General features: G+C 39.2%; 1 protein-coding gene across 6 annotated transcripts in view; it reads left to right on the top strand.

Moving 5' to 3' along the window:
• osbpl1a (oxysterol binding protein-like 1A) overlaps positions 1–12,514 on the top strand; it is a 34,389-nt gene extending 21,875 nt beyond the window's left edge. For 4 of the 6 annotated variants that reach the window (XM_084722743.1, XM_084722740.1, XM_084722745.1 and 1 more), the window contains 13 exons: positions 366–552; positions 1,472–1,547; positions 3,640–3,774; positions 3,907–4,004; positions 4,126–4,308; positions 5,144–5,251; positions 6,062–6,151; positions 7,843–7,969; positions 8,817–8,930; positions 9,046–9,169; positions 9,261–9,351; positions 10,893–10,913; positions 11,433–12,514. In XM_084722743.1, the coding sequence (XP_084578869.1) occupies positions 366–552; positions 1,472–1,547; positions 3,640–3,774; positions 3,907–4,004; positions 4,126–4,308; positions 5,144–5,251; positions 6,062–6,151; positions 7,843–7,969; positions 8,817–8,930; positions 9,046–9,169; positions 9,261–9,351; positions 10,893–10,913; positions 11,433–11,535 (1,457 nt within the window). In that variant the 3' untranslated portion in view covers positions 11,536–12,514. The remainder of the gene's footprint in view (positions 1–365; positions 553–1,471; positions 1,548–3,639; positions 3,775–3,906; positions 4,005–4,125; positions 4,309–5,143; positions 5,252–6,061; positions 6,152–7,842; positions 7,970–8,816; positions 8,931–9,045; positions 9,170–9,260; positions 9,352–10,892; positions 10,914–11,432) is intronic. The other 2 variants (XM_084722741.1, XM_084722742.1) reach the window with 2 other exon arrangements.
• The last annotated feature ends 1,720 nt before the right edge of the window (positions 12,515–14,234 follow it).

Raw genomic sequence — 14,234 nt, 5'->3', positions numbered from 1 at the left:
ATACAGAATACACCAATACTGAAAGATGTGTATTAAGCTGATATCAGATGACTTACTGTATCAACCCAGCTGATTTATCTGTGTAGCTGTAATTGCTATCATGTCTGTGTGGACACTGGTTTTATTATCAGACTATAAAAGATACAGAGACAGGACGAATTTGATTATATCTTTCTTTTGATAAACCCAATTTGATTTTATGTCCTCTCACTGCATTTTTTTTACTGTACCACCAGTTTAAACAGAGAGTAGAGCAGTGTTAACTCAGAAATGGACTGATTTGCCCTCTTTTTTTTTTATTTCGAATTTTGGACCTGCCTTTTTGTGCTCCCACTGAATCATCTCCATGTGTGTGTCTCCGTCAGAATCGGACTCGGAGCTCTCCCTGAGCGGCTTTGAGACGGTGGCCAGCCATTCCTTTGAGGAGGACGAGGAGGAGGACGAAGGCTCTGTCATGTTAAGCAGCCCTTGCAGCAGCCCCACCAGCATGTTGCAGGAGGATCACCATGGAGACGAGGACGAGGCTCAACCCAACGGGATCACAAAGCATAGGTCAGCCGTGCTGTATGCCCCCACCGTTTCCTAAATGGGCCACTGACCCCCCTGTGCTTTTATCCTGCACTCATCAAAAGAGGAACAAACTCAACAAAGGGCCTGTCTGCTCGCACCACGCTGTTATTGTTGCAGTTTCTTTCTTGGTGTAACGTATCCCAGATATTAGTGTCAGGCTGTTATATTCCCCAACCTGCTCCGACTGTTTTCTCGGTGATCTTTGTTTTTCATTTTCATGTCCTCCCTCAGGTCTTTCCACTTCATAGTGTGAATAATTTAGAGTCTGGTCCAGCCTGGTAAAGAAACAGGCAGAGTTGTATTGAAAGAACTGAGCTCCGTGTTAAAGCTGTTAAATATTGATAAGGTTACAGTGCAATGCAATAATCAGTCTGCGGTTTTATCCCATGTTGACTAATCCCTCAGGCAGCTTAGGAGAACAGTTCACACTGTTTGGGTGGATTTTAATTCAATTATTACATGGACGCCTAAAGTTACTTTTTATGGCTTATATGCTGTGTTCTTGTGATTTTAAATATATGTTCTAAACTCCAGCCTAAGATAGTTTGACCTGGCTGCTCTACTGTTAGACTTAGACTGAAGACTTAATTGATGGATGATTCTACCTTTGATACTGGTGTTGATTGTCTGTCTGGGCTTTGCTCCAGTATGTCACACAATACATTATAGGCCTTTGTTGACTATATTCACTTGAATAAGAAATGATGCCTGCAGCTATTACATGTCTGCTACATTTACTCTAATGAAAAGTGTCTATTTTTAGAGACCAGACTGCACAAAGTCAATGCATCATCCACACCCTATAGAACTAATTCAACTGTGTGTGTGTGTGTGTGTGTGTGTGTGTGTGTGTGTGTGTGTGTGTGTGTGTGTGTGTGTGTGTGTGTGTGTGTTATTTCAGAACCAGCTTACCTGCACCAATGTTTTCAAGAAATGACTTCAGTATTTGGAGTATCCTGAGGAACTGCATTGGAATGGTGAGAGTGATGTACATATATTTTTACTAGCCATGTCAGCAGTGCAGCAGTGTTGGTACAAACCATTGGCAAAAAAAAATATGGACAACACATCTCCACTTCGTCCAATAAACCAAAATACCCCAGGTACAAGCGCTGCCAACTTTCAGTGCTGACATAATTTGGAGCCAGAATCTGCGCAGCAGTGATCAGGGTTGGAGTCGTGCTTTCAAGTTCCCACCCACCCAGCCGGCCAACTCAATCGCAAACAGGGCTCAACTGTTAGTCACGTTGTCAAACCCCCTTTTTGTACACCCAAAGAACTAATTAAAACAAAACTTGAAAGAAGCATGAACAGTTAAACAAACATTAGTGCAGAAAGAACTACCTAAAATAACAGACACCATCACTGGGAAAAATGTATTTGATGTGTACTTGGATTTTTTAGTTTGGCCCGTGTTCTATCTGCTGAAATAGAGCGGCAGGGGCTCGTGAGCTGCAGTCAGCCACCAGGGTCAAGATTGTTTGGAGCTGTCATGCTCTTAGTCTTTCTGTATGTCAGTGATACAGACATTCATGGTCCTCAGAGGAAGAATCTTAATAATTTCCCCTGCCTTTTTCTCTAGCTTTACCAACAGGGTGACCTCTGTGATTTAGAGTGACATGTCTCCACAACTTTTAAATAAATTGTCATGAAATTTGCCACAGACATTCATGTCCCCTTCAGGATTAATTGTAATAATCATTTGGTGATTCTGTTATTTTTTATCCAACCCTATTATCGGGTCAAAAATTTCACTCCACTACTTGATATTTGTGTAAGGATCACTTGTAAGGATGAACCTATAGAGAATTATGTCCTGAATCTGCAGTTCCTCTCAGCTCTGGAGAGCCTAACTAACAAGACTTAGCTCATTACTTTTAGCTGTATAGCTGTAACTTCACTGGTTTGGTTGACTCTCACTGCTCGCCTCTCTCATTTTCAGCCGCAGCAAGCAGCTGTTTCCTGTGAAACAACTCTACAAAATCCCTGTCAGCTACCCTGCTACTGCCCTGCTCAGCACCAAACTGCAGACAGACACAGTTAGCAGCTAGCTGGTGAACGTGTAGGCCTTTTCCACGAACATGGAACTGGCCCCGGTCCAGTTCAAGGAGCTCATTTTGAACCATTCTGAGCATTTCCACCCAAAAGGTTTTTCCTTTGGAACCAAAGTGGACATGTTATATTCTACAGATTGCTGTATATTGTGCATCAGAACAAATATGGTGGAAAAGGGCTAATAATGGAACATTAAGTGGCTAAAAAGCCACATATTTCTCTCAGGGGAGACCAAAAACAGATAAAAGAGAGTCAGTGTGGGACTGAAACATGACTCCAAATGAATGATAATGTTGCTCTATAAATGCTGGATGTGTAAATTGGCAACTGTTTGCTAACAATTTTGAAATTTAATAAATATAATATAAACTTCAAAGGCGATGATGTGTCAGTGTTGTTTTAATAACTTGTTTCCACTGCCCCCAAATAGCCAAAAAATCAGCTATTCATGGTCTAAATGGTGAACATGGTAAACATGATGCCTGCTTGACATCAGTGTTAGCATTGTCATTTTGAGCGTGTTGCCATGCTAGCATTAGCTTTTACTTCAAAGCACTGCTGTGCCTAAGTATAGAGGCTGTACTCAGCTTCTCAGCACACAGCTGAGAAGCTTTAAGAGTTTTACTCTGTACATTTCTGTACTTCAAGATTAGGCTGTGAAAGAGCTCAGGCACTGTAATCCATATGTGGAATGTCAAAAACCCTTTTGTCTTATTAATCGTATATTTGAACAAGAAATCGTCTAAACCTTTGTTCCTTTTTGCACTTGAGAAGGATACAGTAGATGCAACATTACATTTACAGTTAATGATACGCCAGATTCTTCTCCAAAGCGACATAAATGATGTACAGTACATACACTTGTACAGGATGTTTAAGGACCAATATTTCTTTGGGCCTTTTTTCAACCCTCAACATGAATATTACACTTGCAGGAGATTGCTCAGTGAAGAGACTATATTTTCTCTCTGTAATGAATCCTGCTCCCTCAGCTCCTCTTCATGTCTTCTTTAGGAGCTTTCCAAGATTACAATGCCAGTGATTTTCAACGAGCCGCTCAGCTTCTTGCAGCGTCTGACAGAGTACATGGAGCACACTTACCTCATCCACCAGGCCAACACCTCCTCAGACTCTATTGAGAGGATGAAGGTAGCACACTTTGTAATATCCTGCAAATTACTTAAATTGCCTCAAATGCAGCCATATTTTTTGACTGAATTATATGCTCACTATTGAGTTTAGTGTGTATGATATAAGTGTGTGTTTATGTGCTGTTGGCAGTGTGTGGCTGCGTTTGCAGTGTCCGCTGTGGCCTCCCAGTGGGAGCGGACAGGTAAACCCTTCAACCCTCTGCTAGGAGAAACCTACGAACTGGTCCGGTAAGAGGATTATACAGCACATTCAACGCTGGCTTATACTAAATAAATTGCCTGGTACACATCACTGCTGTGTCGTCGTCCCTCCTCTGACGTTGTCACTTTGATGTCCGCTGTCTCACAGGGAGGATCTGGGCTTCAGGCTCATATCAGAGCAGGTGAGCCACCACCCTCCAGTCAGTGCGTTCCACGCTGAGGGCCTGAAGCAAGACTTTGTGTTTCATGGATCCATCTACCCTAAACTCAAGTTCTGGGGCAAGAGTGTGGAAGCAGAGCCAAAAGGCATCATCACGCTGGAGCTGCCCAAGTAAGAACTTCTCTCTGATTAAAAAGAAATTAACTGGCATTATTTATATGACTGTCTTTGCTAAAAAATCACAGGGTGATTTTGAGCAGTGCAGAGGGTGTGTGAATTTTTACAGAATGTTCAATGTTTAATTCAAAACAAAAAAACAATAAAAATGTAAATGTAAGTTTGATTAAACAGCATTTTATATTCAATATGCATGTTTTCAATGAAGTAGTTAACTCCCAAAAAAACCTCACAGGAGAAGAAAGAGATCATAGTGATGTTCACTATGAGATGGATGCCAAGTAAGGTTTTTATAGACAGCAATGAAGAAAATGAATTCATTGTTTAAATGTAGCAGTAATACAGCTGAAAACACAGAGACAGAAGTGAAAAAGAAAGTGTGAACAAAATGCTATCGTATCACGACAAATACGTTTTGATGGGATTTACCTCACTGAGCCTGACACTGATGCTGCTGCTGCTGCGCTATGTTCTGTCTCTTTATGTACTTCTTTTTTTTTTCTACCATTTTTTTCTACCAAAAATGTTTTGGTCAGGGGCTACATGGCTGAAAAAAATATTTCAAAGGAGGTACTTTATTGAAAAAACTTTGAGAAATACTGGTTTATAGAATCTGTGCACTTTCTTTAGAGGCATTTCACTCCAATAACATGGTTAGACTCTTGACTGACAGCTTTTTGTCCTCCTCCTACATTACCCATGATGCAACTCAACCACAAACAGTTTGTTTGCAGATTCAGGTGATTAGATTAGTGCTTCCTAAAACCTGTAAACATCTGTGATATGTAAAATCTTTGGAGTCCACTTTAAGTTGTTGTTATGTCCCCAGGTTCAGTGAAGCCTACACATGGACAAATCCTACATGTTGTGTTCACAACATCATTGTGGGGCAGCTGTGGATCGAGCAATATGGAAACGTGGAGGTGATCAACCACAAGTAAGATAATAAAGAAAGCCAGCAATTAAAATGTTAACACGTGTGTGTATTGGATAAGCAACTTATTTAAAGGGACAGTTCACCCCAAAATCAAAAATACATATTTTTCTTCTGGCCTGTATTTGCTGTTTATCCATCTAGAAAGTTTTGCTGTGACTTGAGTTTTGAAGATATCACCTGATGTCTGCCTTCTCTCCAATATAATGGGACTAAGGAGACTTGGTTTGTAGTGCTAAAAGCGCCAAAAAAAATATACATCTGAAAATCTCAACAGCAGTGTCTTTTTCCAGCAGTCATGACCCTGTTACCCAAAATAATCCACAGACATTGTTGTGATCAGCCTTGGGTAAAATCTACATGAACTACTTTCTTTCTGCTAGAAAGAAAGTAGTTCCTACATGAAGCTGCTCACAACAACGTCTGTGGATTATCTTGAGTAACCAGGTCATATTTTCTGGAATGAGGAATTGCTGTTGAATTTTTCAAATATATTTTTTGGTGTCATTTAATCCCATTATATTTGAGAGAAGGCAGACATCTGTACAGCTGATATCTCCAAAAGTCCAAAATAGCACTACAGGTAAGAGGAAAAATATGTATTTTTGATTTTGGGGTGAACTGTCCCTTTAAAGATTAGAGTTAAGCTTTGGATATTTATCTAGCAAAACAAGTCTGACACTGCAGATGTAAATATTTTGAGGAAGTTTGATCAAGAAGGAGGAAAGTGGACAGAGCAGATGAGGAAGTCCAGCATGACTCAGCCAGCAGAGAGAGAGAGGATGATGTGCTGTTTTTCTCTTTTTCACTCAGAACTGGTGAAAAGTGCTGCCTGAATTTCAAACCATGTGGCCTTTTTGGTAAAGAGCTGCACAAGGTTGAAGGGTATATTCTGGATAAAAGGTATGACTGACGCTAATGCATGAAGATCAGAAAAGCCATTTAGATAGTGTAACCTTTTGCATGAAGACTTATATATATACTAAATATAAAGTGAAATCAACTTGATCGCTCTCTGGTGGTTGGCTGCAGTATAGGTCATAAACCCTTCACATCACATCATGATTTGCCACTTAGTTCTGCATGTGATCACCACTGGGCAGACTCTGGCTGCAAATGACATCATCAGTGTAAAATAGATTTGTAAAGTGAGAGAACATGGAGATGCATCATCCATCTTTGTAAACAGCCAACACACCTGATTACTGCCACCTTTTAGCCCTGAGTTCCATAGATTTTCAGGGCATAACCCCACAAACTGTCTTGTGCAGCGTGGAAAGCCCTATGGGATGCCATGAGTGTTTTCCTTGGATGACAGTCTAATTTATCTGGCTCATGCCATCTGAAACATCTTCCATCATGCTCCCATATTTTAGAACAAATATGAATCAATAAGCTGTTTAAATATGTTTCAGTTGTAGATCAGGATCTACAGACTTAAGCTGGTTTGTCACGACCCTGAGCACATTTATAACTCAAACTGTGACACCAAACACAAAACAGGATCTGAAAAAAGAGCAAGTTTCACCAAACTTTAAAAACCTTGGTACAGTGAGCTTCGAAAAGGTGTGAGCTTGTGTATTTTGGAAAGTGTTTTAACTTTTCATCTGCTGGTTGCAGTCAGATAAATTGTAGACTTAAAAATGCTTTTTCTGAGATCGTGTCAGTGGCAAGTAAATAATTGGCAAACCAAAAGCTCTGACCCAACTTTTTACAGAAAGGACATGGAAGAAGGTGAAGAATGACCTGACAGGTTGCTCCCATCCTCTCTTCAGCCAGTTTGAGTGTTTAAGCTCAAAGGTCCTATAGCATCCCTGCACCTTTTAAAAATGTAATTAAGAAATCCTTCATCCCAAGTGTCATCAATATTCTTCACTCTGCAAAGAGGCCGATGAGATTTAAGCCAATATGGACAATAAATATTAGTTGTATTCAGTTCTGTTCTGTTCTATGACAAAATCTATTCACCATTCAACTGATCCTTTAAAAATTCACACAGTTAATAACTGACTGACGTCAAAACCAGCTCTTGAAAGACATGGGCTTCAGTGCAAAAAGTTAAAAGACTGGTGGAAAAGGCAGCTAAAATGTAACTGAATAGAGATAAAACAAAAAAGACACAACACAGAGCCAGTGACTCCACATGAATGAGTTGGCACAAGTAGTGTGTATGACCACAACAACAACACTGACTTTGTAACACACGAACATTTAAAAATGACACTGAGAGACGTTTTGTAGCAGAGGATGATCACAAGCAGAGAAATGAGAAAATCCACTTTTTTTTACGCAGCATGACTCTGATGTTGCCTGAGCCTGTGAGTCTGGCCTTTCAACTTCCTTTTAGCCACCAACGATTTTAATTTCGTAAATGTACCAGTGTGATGCCACACATGAAAAAGCTTATTTTGTTTTTTATGAGCTTGTGTTTGCCATCTTAGCTGATGCATCAGAAAGCCTTTATCCATCAAAGCTAAAACTGACTGAAACCATACTCTAGTGTCTGTGTCTGCGGGCGTGTGTGTGTGTGTGTGTGTGTGTGTGTGTGTGTGTGTGTGTGTGTGTGTGTGTGTGTGTGTGTGTGTTCCCCACAGCAAAAAGAAGCTGTGCGCTCTCTATGGGAAGTGGACAGAGTGCCTGTATGTCGTCGACCCTGCTGCTTTCGAAGCGCACAAGAAAAACGACAAGAAAGGGGCAGAGGAGAAAAAAGGCAGCAAAGCGGTATGAAGTGTTTCCTGCTGAACAGCAGGGAATCACATCAGTTTATTATTGTGATTCAGCATGTGAATAATGCAGCTTGATGGCTGAGCTGGTGGATAATAGCAGTGTTTTTCAAGACCAACAACATGAAGTCAAATAAAATCAGAGGTGGGAAAAGCACACACACTCTGTACACAAGTAGAAGTACGGAAACTTGTGTAAAGAAAGGCTCTGGTAAAAGTATAAGTACTGGTTCAACTTCTTTACGCAAGTAAAAGTGAAAAAGTACAGACTCTGAAATGTACTCAGAATATTAAAGTAAAAAGTCACCCTCTGAAAGACATTTCCACCAGTTGTTTTTGTGCAAAGCTAACCCGACCTCACCTTTTCTCCCTGCTCAAGTCTGTTTCATTTTTTATGTTGTTTTCATCTTTTATGTCATTTTACGTCACGTTTGTCCTATTATGTCTTTTTTGTTTCGTTGTATCTTTTTCGTCTTGTTAAATCTTTTGTGTTATTTTTGTCTTGTTACATATTTTTTTGTCTTGTCACGTCTTTAATGTTGTTTTTGTGTTTTGTGTCATGTTTGTCTTATTACATCATCAACATCTTTTATGTTATTTATGCCAATAATTCCCTTCAAATGCATTAAATATACAGTAACAAGCCTATTTTGAAAATGTACAGAGTAGAAAGTACAGATATTTGTGTTAAAATGTAAAAGTAAAAACATGAGATGACTGAAAAATCTTCTTAAGTACAAAGTATTTACTTAGTTACTTCCCACCACTGAATAAAATGATTGTAATAACATTTGTTGCAGAGAACATGATGATGATGGAGCATGATTTCTGTTTGTGGTGTTCAGGGTTGCAGTGAAGGTCAGGAGGAGGTTCCCTCTCCAGCTGCAGACACGGTGGAAGTGATTCCTGGCAGTCAGCTGTTGTGGAGAATTGCACCCAGACCAGCCAACTCTGCCCAGGTGTGACTGAATAATGCACACTACAAGCTTTCACTGGAGCATAACTTGAAAATCAGGATGTATCTTGAGTATTTAATGTTCTAATATACTTAATAAGTGTTTTCTGTAATTGCAGATGTACAGCTTTACGTCCTTTGCGATGCAACTGAACGAGCTGCACAAGGAGATGGAGGGAGCCATTCCTCAGACTGACTGCAGGCTGAGGCCAGACATACGAGCCATGGAGAACGGTGACATCGGTAATAATTTAGAAATAACATACTGGAACTGAAAATAAAAAAGAATGCTCTCGCTGCAGTCTGAAACTCTACAATGTTATTGTTCGAATAGACCTCGCCAGTGAGGAGAAGAAGAGGCTCGAGGAGAAACAAAGAGCTGCTCGCAAAAACCGCTCCAAATCTGATGAAGAGTGGAAGACGAGGTGAGGCTGTCAGTGACACTCAGAGCGTTGTTATCCTCTCTGAACTGATTTACTCAACAGGCTTTTGTGTAATCAGCTAATGCTTGGAGTGAGTTTTCATAGTGACATAAATGCAGCTGTAACTAAAAGGAAAAAACAGTTTCAGGCAATAATAAAGATGCAGTAAGTGATTCTGGAAAAAGAGAGTTGATTGTTGAGTCATTCCCAGGTCGTCCAATTACCAACACTTTGGACTGATGGCTCACAGATTTGTTGAGTCTTATTTGTGTTAGAATAAGACTTAATAATCTCCTATCTAACTGACCTGTGATTGGTCAAAGTCTAGTTTTCTCTCTGACCACATGAATTACAGTAGGTTTAAAAGTTATTATGGAACGTTTCCCCTGTAGCGCCAAAAATAAACTACCCCAGCTTTAATACAGCTGTCTTCATCAGCGTGCATAAAATGGCAGTAATTGATATTTAATACTGATAAAGTGTGAACATCCTCAGTTGAGTTTAACCTCTGAACTGTCATTCCCATACTTAATTTACTTGTATGGTAGATTCAGTTTTAATTATGGTTCAATCTAATTTCTATCTTTAAAGGGATTGTCCAAAAGTTTGGTAAATGCACGTACTCAGTGTGCTGAATGACAAGCTACAGTTAGCAGCTGGTTAGCTTAGCTTAGCTCGAAGACTGGAAACAAGGAAACACAGCTAGCCAGCATGTTGTTTTTACCTTTTTTTTAAAATCAAATTTTAACAATATAAATTATATATGGTAATTACTGACCTCTAGACTTGTTGACAAGTGGATTACCTTTGAACAGGGTAAGGCTAGTTGTGTCCCTGTTTTAGCCTTTATGTTAAGCTAAGATACTGTTGGTAGCTTCATATTGTCAGAGATGAGAGTGGTATTAATCTAATTAACTCTCAGCAAGCTTGTAATTGTTTTCCCCAAAATGTCAAACTATTTCTGTCATAAAGAACAATATTTGGTATACTGAATAACAAACAGTTAGCAGATGGTTAAGTTAGCATAGCTTAAAGGCTGAAAGGAAGGAGAGGTAGCTAGCCAGTGTGTTGCTTTTTAACTTTTTTTTCCCAGCAGCATCTAACTATATAATTAATGAGTGAGGTTTAGGTCTGCTGACAGGTGGATATTGTTAACTTTGAACAGGGTCATGCCAGCTGTTTTCCACCTTTAAGCTAAGTTAAGCTAACAGACAGCAGGTGGTAGCTTCATATTGACCATACAGATATGAGAGAGGTGTCAATCTTCTCATCTAATTCTCTATTATTTCTGTCAGACAGTTTGAACAGTGTCAGCTCAGATTATTGTCTGTTTGGTTCGCTAAACTCAATTAGCTTTGTTGTTGCTGACATTTACCGTATGTGCAGGTTTCATTGTTTATACTGTTTCTGTTTCTTTGATGCTGCAATTTTATCATCTCTTTCTACACTGTTTCATACTTTGTTGCTTTGAAATATTCAAGCTTAGTCTCCATTTTATCTTCATCTGTGTTGTTTCTCTGCCACATCCTCTCTTTGATGTTAAGAAGCCCTGCCCTGGGTCCAAGGTTAGAGCTGCTTGTCTGTTGTTTGAATGATGTGCCTGAAATGTGTGATGTGCTCATATGACCTTGCAATCTCCGTGTTTCCAAACACTTCTCATTCTCTAAATTTAAATCTTATCTCTATAACTGTGTCCTGTTTTCTGTTGAGATAAGAGAGAGAATCACTGATGATAGAATCACATTTTGGAGACAATGTGATTATTCCGTTCTCCCCCCCCAGCATGGAGGCTACACTTCCTGGCACATGATGGAATCACTGAGAAGCCACAAGAGTCCTCTCCTCCAAATCATTTCCTTCCTTACTTTTATGCAAAAAAAAAAGTACCAAATTAATTTTAGTCAAAAACAAACCACCAAAATAACCAACTCCCCAACAAATTACCCATAACCTTGTGATAAAGCATGCCTGACCTCCCTCCCTCGCTTTCTCTGATTTGTTTGAGTTATGATCATTTGGCTGGTGTCGCCTAGATTTAATAGGAACTAAAAATGAATGCTGATGCGTCTCTGCTCTGTTTTCAGGTGGTTTCAGCAGGGGCAAAACCCCCACACCAGCTCCCAGGACTGGCTCTTTTCTGGTGGATACTGGGACAGGAAATACAGCCAGCTGCCAGACATTTACTAACGGACGTTTCCTCATTGAGAAACTTGCACCGAACAGTGTCCTCAATACAGAGCAGCATTAATTAGCTGCTTTTTTTTAAAAAAAGAAAAATGGAATAGCTACTTCAATTTACACACAGGCAATATGCAAACAGTGTACTTTAACTGCGTGGCCTTAATTAACTTTATGATCAGAAAACTGTGCATAAAAATGTCAGTAATCAATATTTAAAGTGATGAAATGTAAAGTTGTTTGACAGTGCTTTGAAAAGTAGCATTTGTACTCACATGGAGACGGGATTGTTTGTGTCCATGATGGACTTTTAGCACAGAGGGGAGGTGCTGATGCATGATTTTAGTGTCCATCTGTCTTCTTTTAAATGTTAATAATAGTGTTTTGACTCTAATTGTATATCTGTATATACACTTTTCACTAATTCAACCTTCAGTTACCTCATCATGCCGTTAACATTTCCTCTGGACTCCAAACTCACAAAACCACAAGCAGTCAGTTAATATGAGGTTCATGTGGATGTCACTGCTCCTGACGTTTTATGCCTTGTAAAGAAATCAAACCTAAAAAAAAAACATCCTCACAGAAACATACAGTATATTTTCTATATCAGTATTTCAACTATCACTAGTTTTGATTGTTTTTCTTGTTTTGTCCACTGAATTTTGTCTGTTGTGTTCAGTATTTCATAAAACAAACACAGGACTTAAGCTTTGTAAAGGGGTTTATTAATATTTTTGCTGAAAACCTAAAACGTGTGTATCATACAATCTGTCAGACAGATTAAACAAGAATGAGCAGGGGTTACAAGGTCACGTGATGTAGAAACTAGTGAATTTAAACCAACCATTTTATTGGAAAGTGAAATAAAACACTGTGATGAAATAAAACATGTGATGTATGCTTGGGATCCAAGGCAACGTTCAGAGGAATCTGAAAATAAAGTGTAATCTGATCTGAGTTTCTGTAATAAAGTGATGTGTTGACAGATTGGAGCTAAGGCTGGAGTCCATCTCCCAACCTCTGATAGACCTTTGAGGATCCAGTAGAGCTCATTTTCCCAACTTAGACTTGGAGTCAAGTTAGCATTGCTCTCAGAAAAATCCTGATGCAACATGTGGACCTTGAGTGTAAAACAAAAGTTGTTTTCTCAAAATGAAAACATAAGACTTGTGTGCCAGTCGTATGGTCTCATGTACAGTTAGAAGCAGCATGTGAAGGAGGCTGTGCTCTCTGATCAGAGAAGGTGAAGCTAAAATGTTTGCATTTTCAGTGGCTGACAAGAGATAAACCCAGACGAACGAAAAATAAAGCAGAATATATGTGTGAATGGAGATTTGATTTGCATGTGAATGAGGGGAACTGAAATGAAATCCCTCTTCCAGCTCTCTCACATTAAGAAAAATATGAGAAGAGAAGAGAGGCTCATGCAGGAGGGATGGAATTAAAAAAGTTATGGGGACTAAAGTCCAGTTTGTGAGGTAAAATAATACAACAAACAACATACAAACAACATAGGTACGACAGGAACAGCAGAATATGCTACCGACTTACTGGCCAACTACAAGCGGTTGTGGGTTAAAGCCATAAAATGTAATATAATAATAATAATAATGTAACATTTCTGCATAAAAATAGTCTAAAGATATGTTATATAGTGTTGAGATGTGCACTGACATTATTCCAAATGTTTCCAGCAACCTTCAAATGCAGAGAAATCTGTTCTTTATTCAAGGTAACAGTGCGCTTCCTGCTAGTTGCCTCCAGAAAAGCACAGGATATATCAGATAGTGAAGAAGGAAATCAGCAAACACTTAATACCTTTCTGCCACCACATATACAGGGAGAACTTATCTGAGAGCAGAGTGGGACTAACTGAGGACACTACATTAGGATAAGCACTCCATCTCATGGTCAAAAGTAGAACAGCAGACTGAGATGTATGTTAGAGGAGTTCTGGAGGAGGACACTGTGGGGTACATACTCTGTGTGTACTGGTGGTGTATGTAGTATGTTTCTATGTTTTTGCTGGTGAAACAAAGTAACCTGAGGGTCAAAAGCCCCATGATATCGGAGATATTAAAGTTTACCTTTTGTCTCTAAATCAAACATAATGTTAGCACTGGATTTTAAATTACAGCAAACTTAAAAAATAGTCAAAGGTCTTAAGTTGCACTGATGAGAACAGGAATCATTCCTCTGGCTCTAGAAATTGTCAGATTTAAAACCATCCAGGACTCATGCAAATTAGGAGAAGGAGAATGAATGACATTTTCTTCTGTAATGCCCTTATTATGGTGATTTAAGAATACTTGTATCAAATGAAATGTCTGTTCAAAATCCAGAAATGTTCTGGTGCACCGTCAGTGACAGAATGGAATGATTGTTGTAACTTAAATGCTTATAAGTTGGCGAACTTGGCTGAGCACATTATTTTGTGCCATACAACCCACCAAAATTATTCTAAGACAGATCAAAAAGTTCACATGACTAAAAGGTACTGATATTTTGTTCTTTCCTTTTATTAGTAACTCTAAGGAAATAAAGAATCTGTGCATCACAAAGCCTGATACAAGAACTGGACTCTATTTGAATTCTATATACCACAGCTTTTAAACATCTTTGAGGATTTCTAGAAGTTATGGACTACCCACTTCATTACCCTCAGCACATAACATTTGATAAGCTGTGTTTTATGGGTTATGGAA

Source organism: Lutjanus erythropterus, chromosome 7 (genome assembly GCF_056507025.1).
Source record: "Lutjanus erythropterus isolate fLutEry1 chromosome 7, fLutEry1.hap2, whole genome shotgun sequence".
NCBI lineage: Eukaryota > Metazoa > Chordata > Actinopteri > Lutjaniformes > Lutjanidae > Lutjanus > Lutjanus erythropterus.
This window is presented reverse-complemented; position numbering and strand designations above follow the sequence as displayed.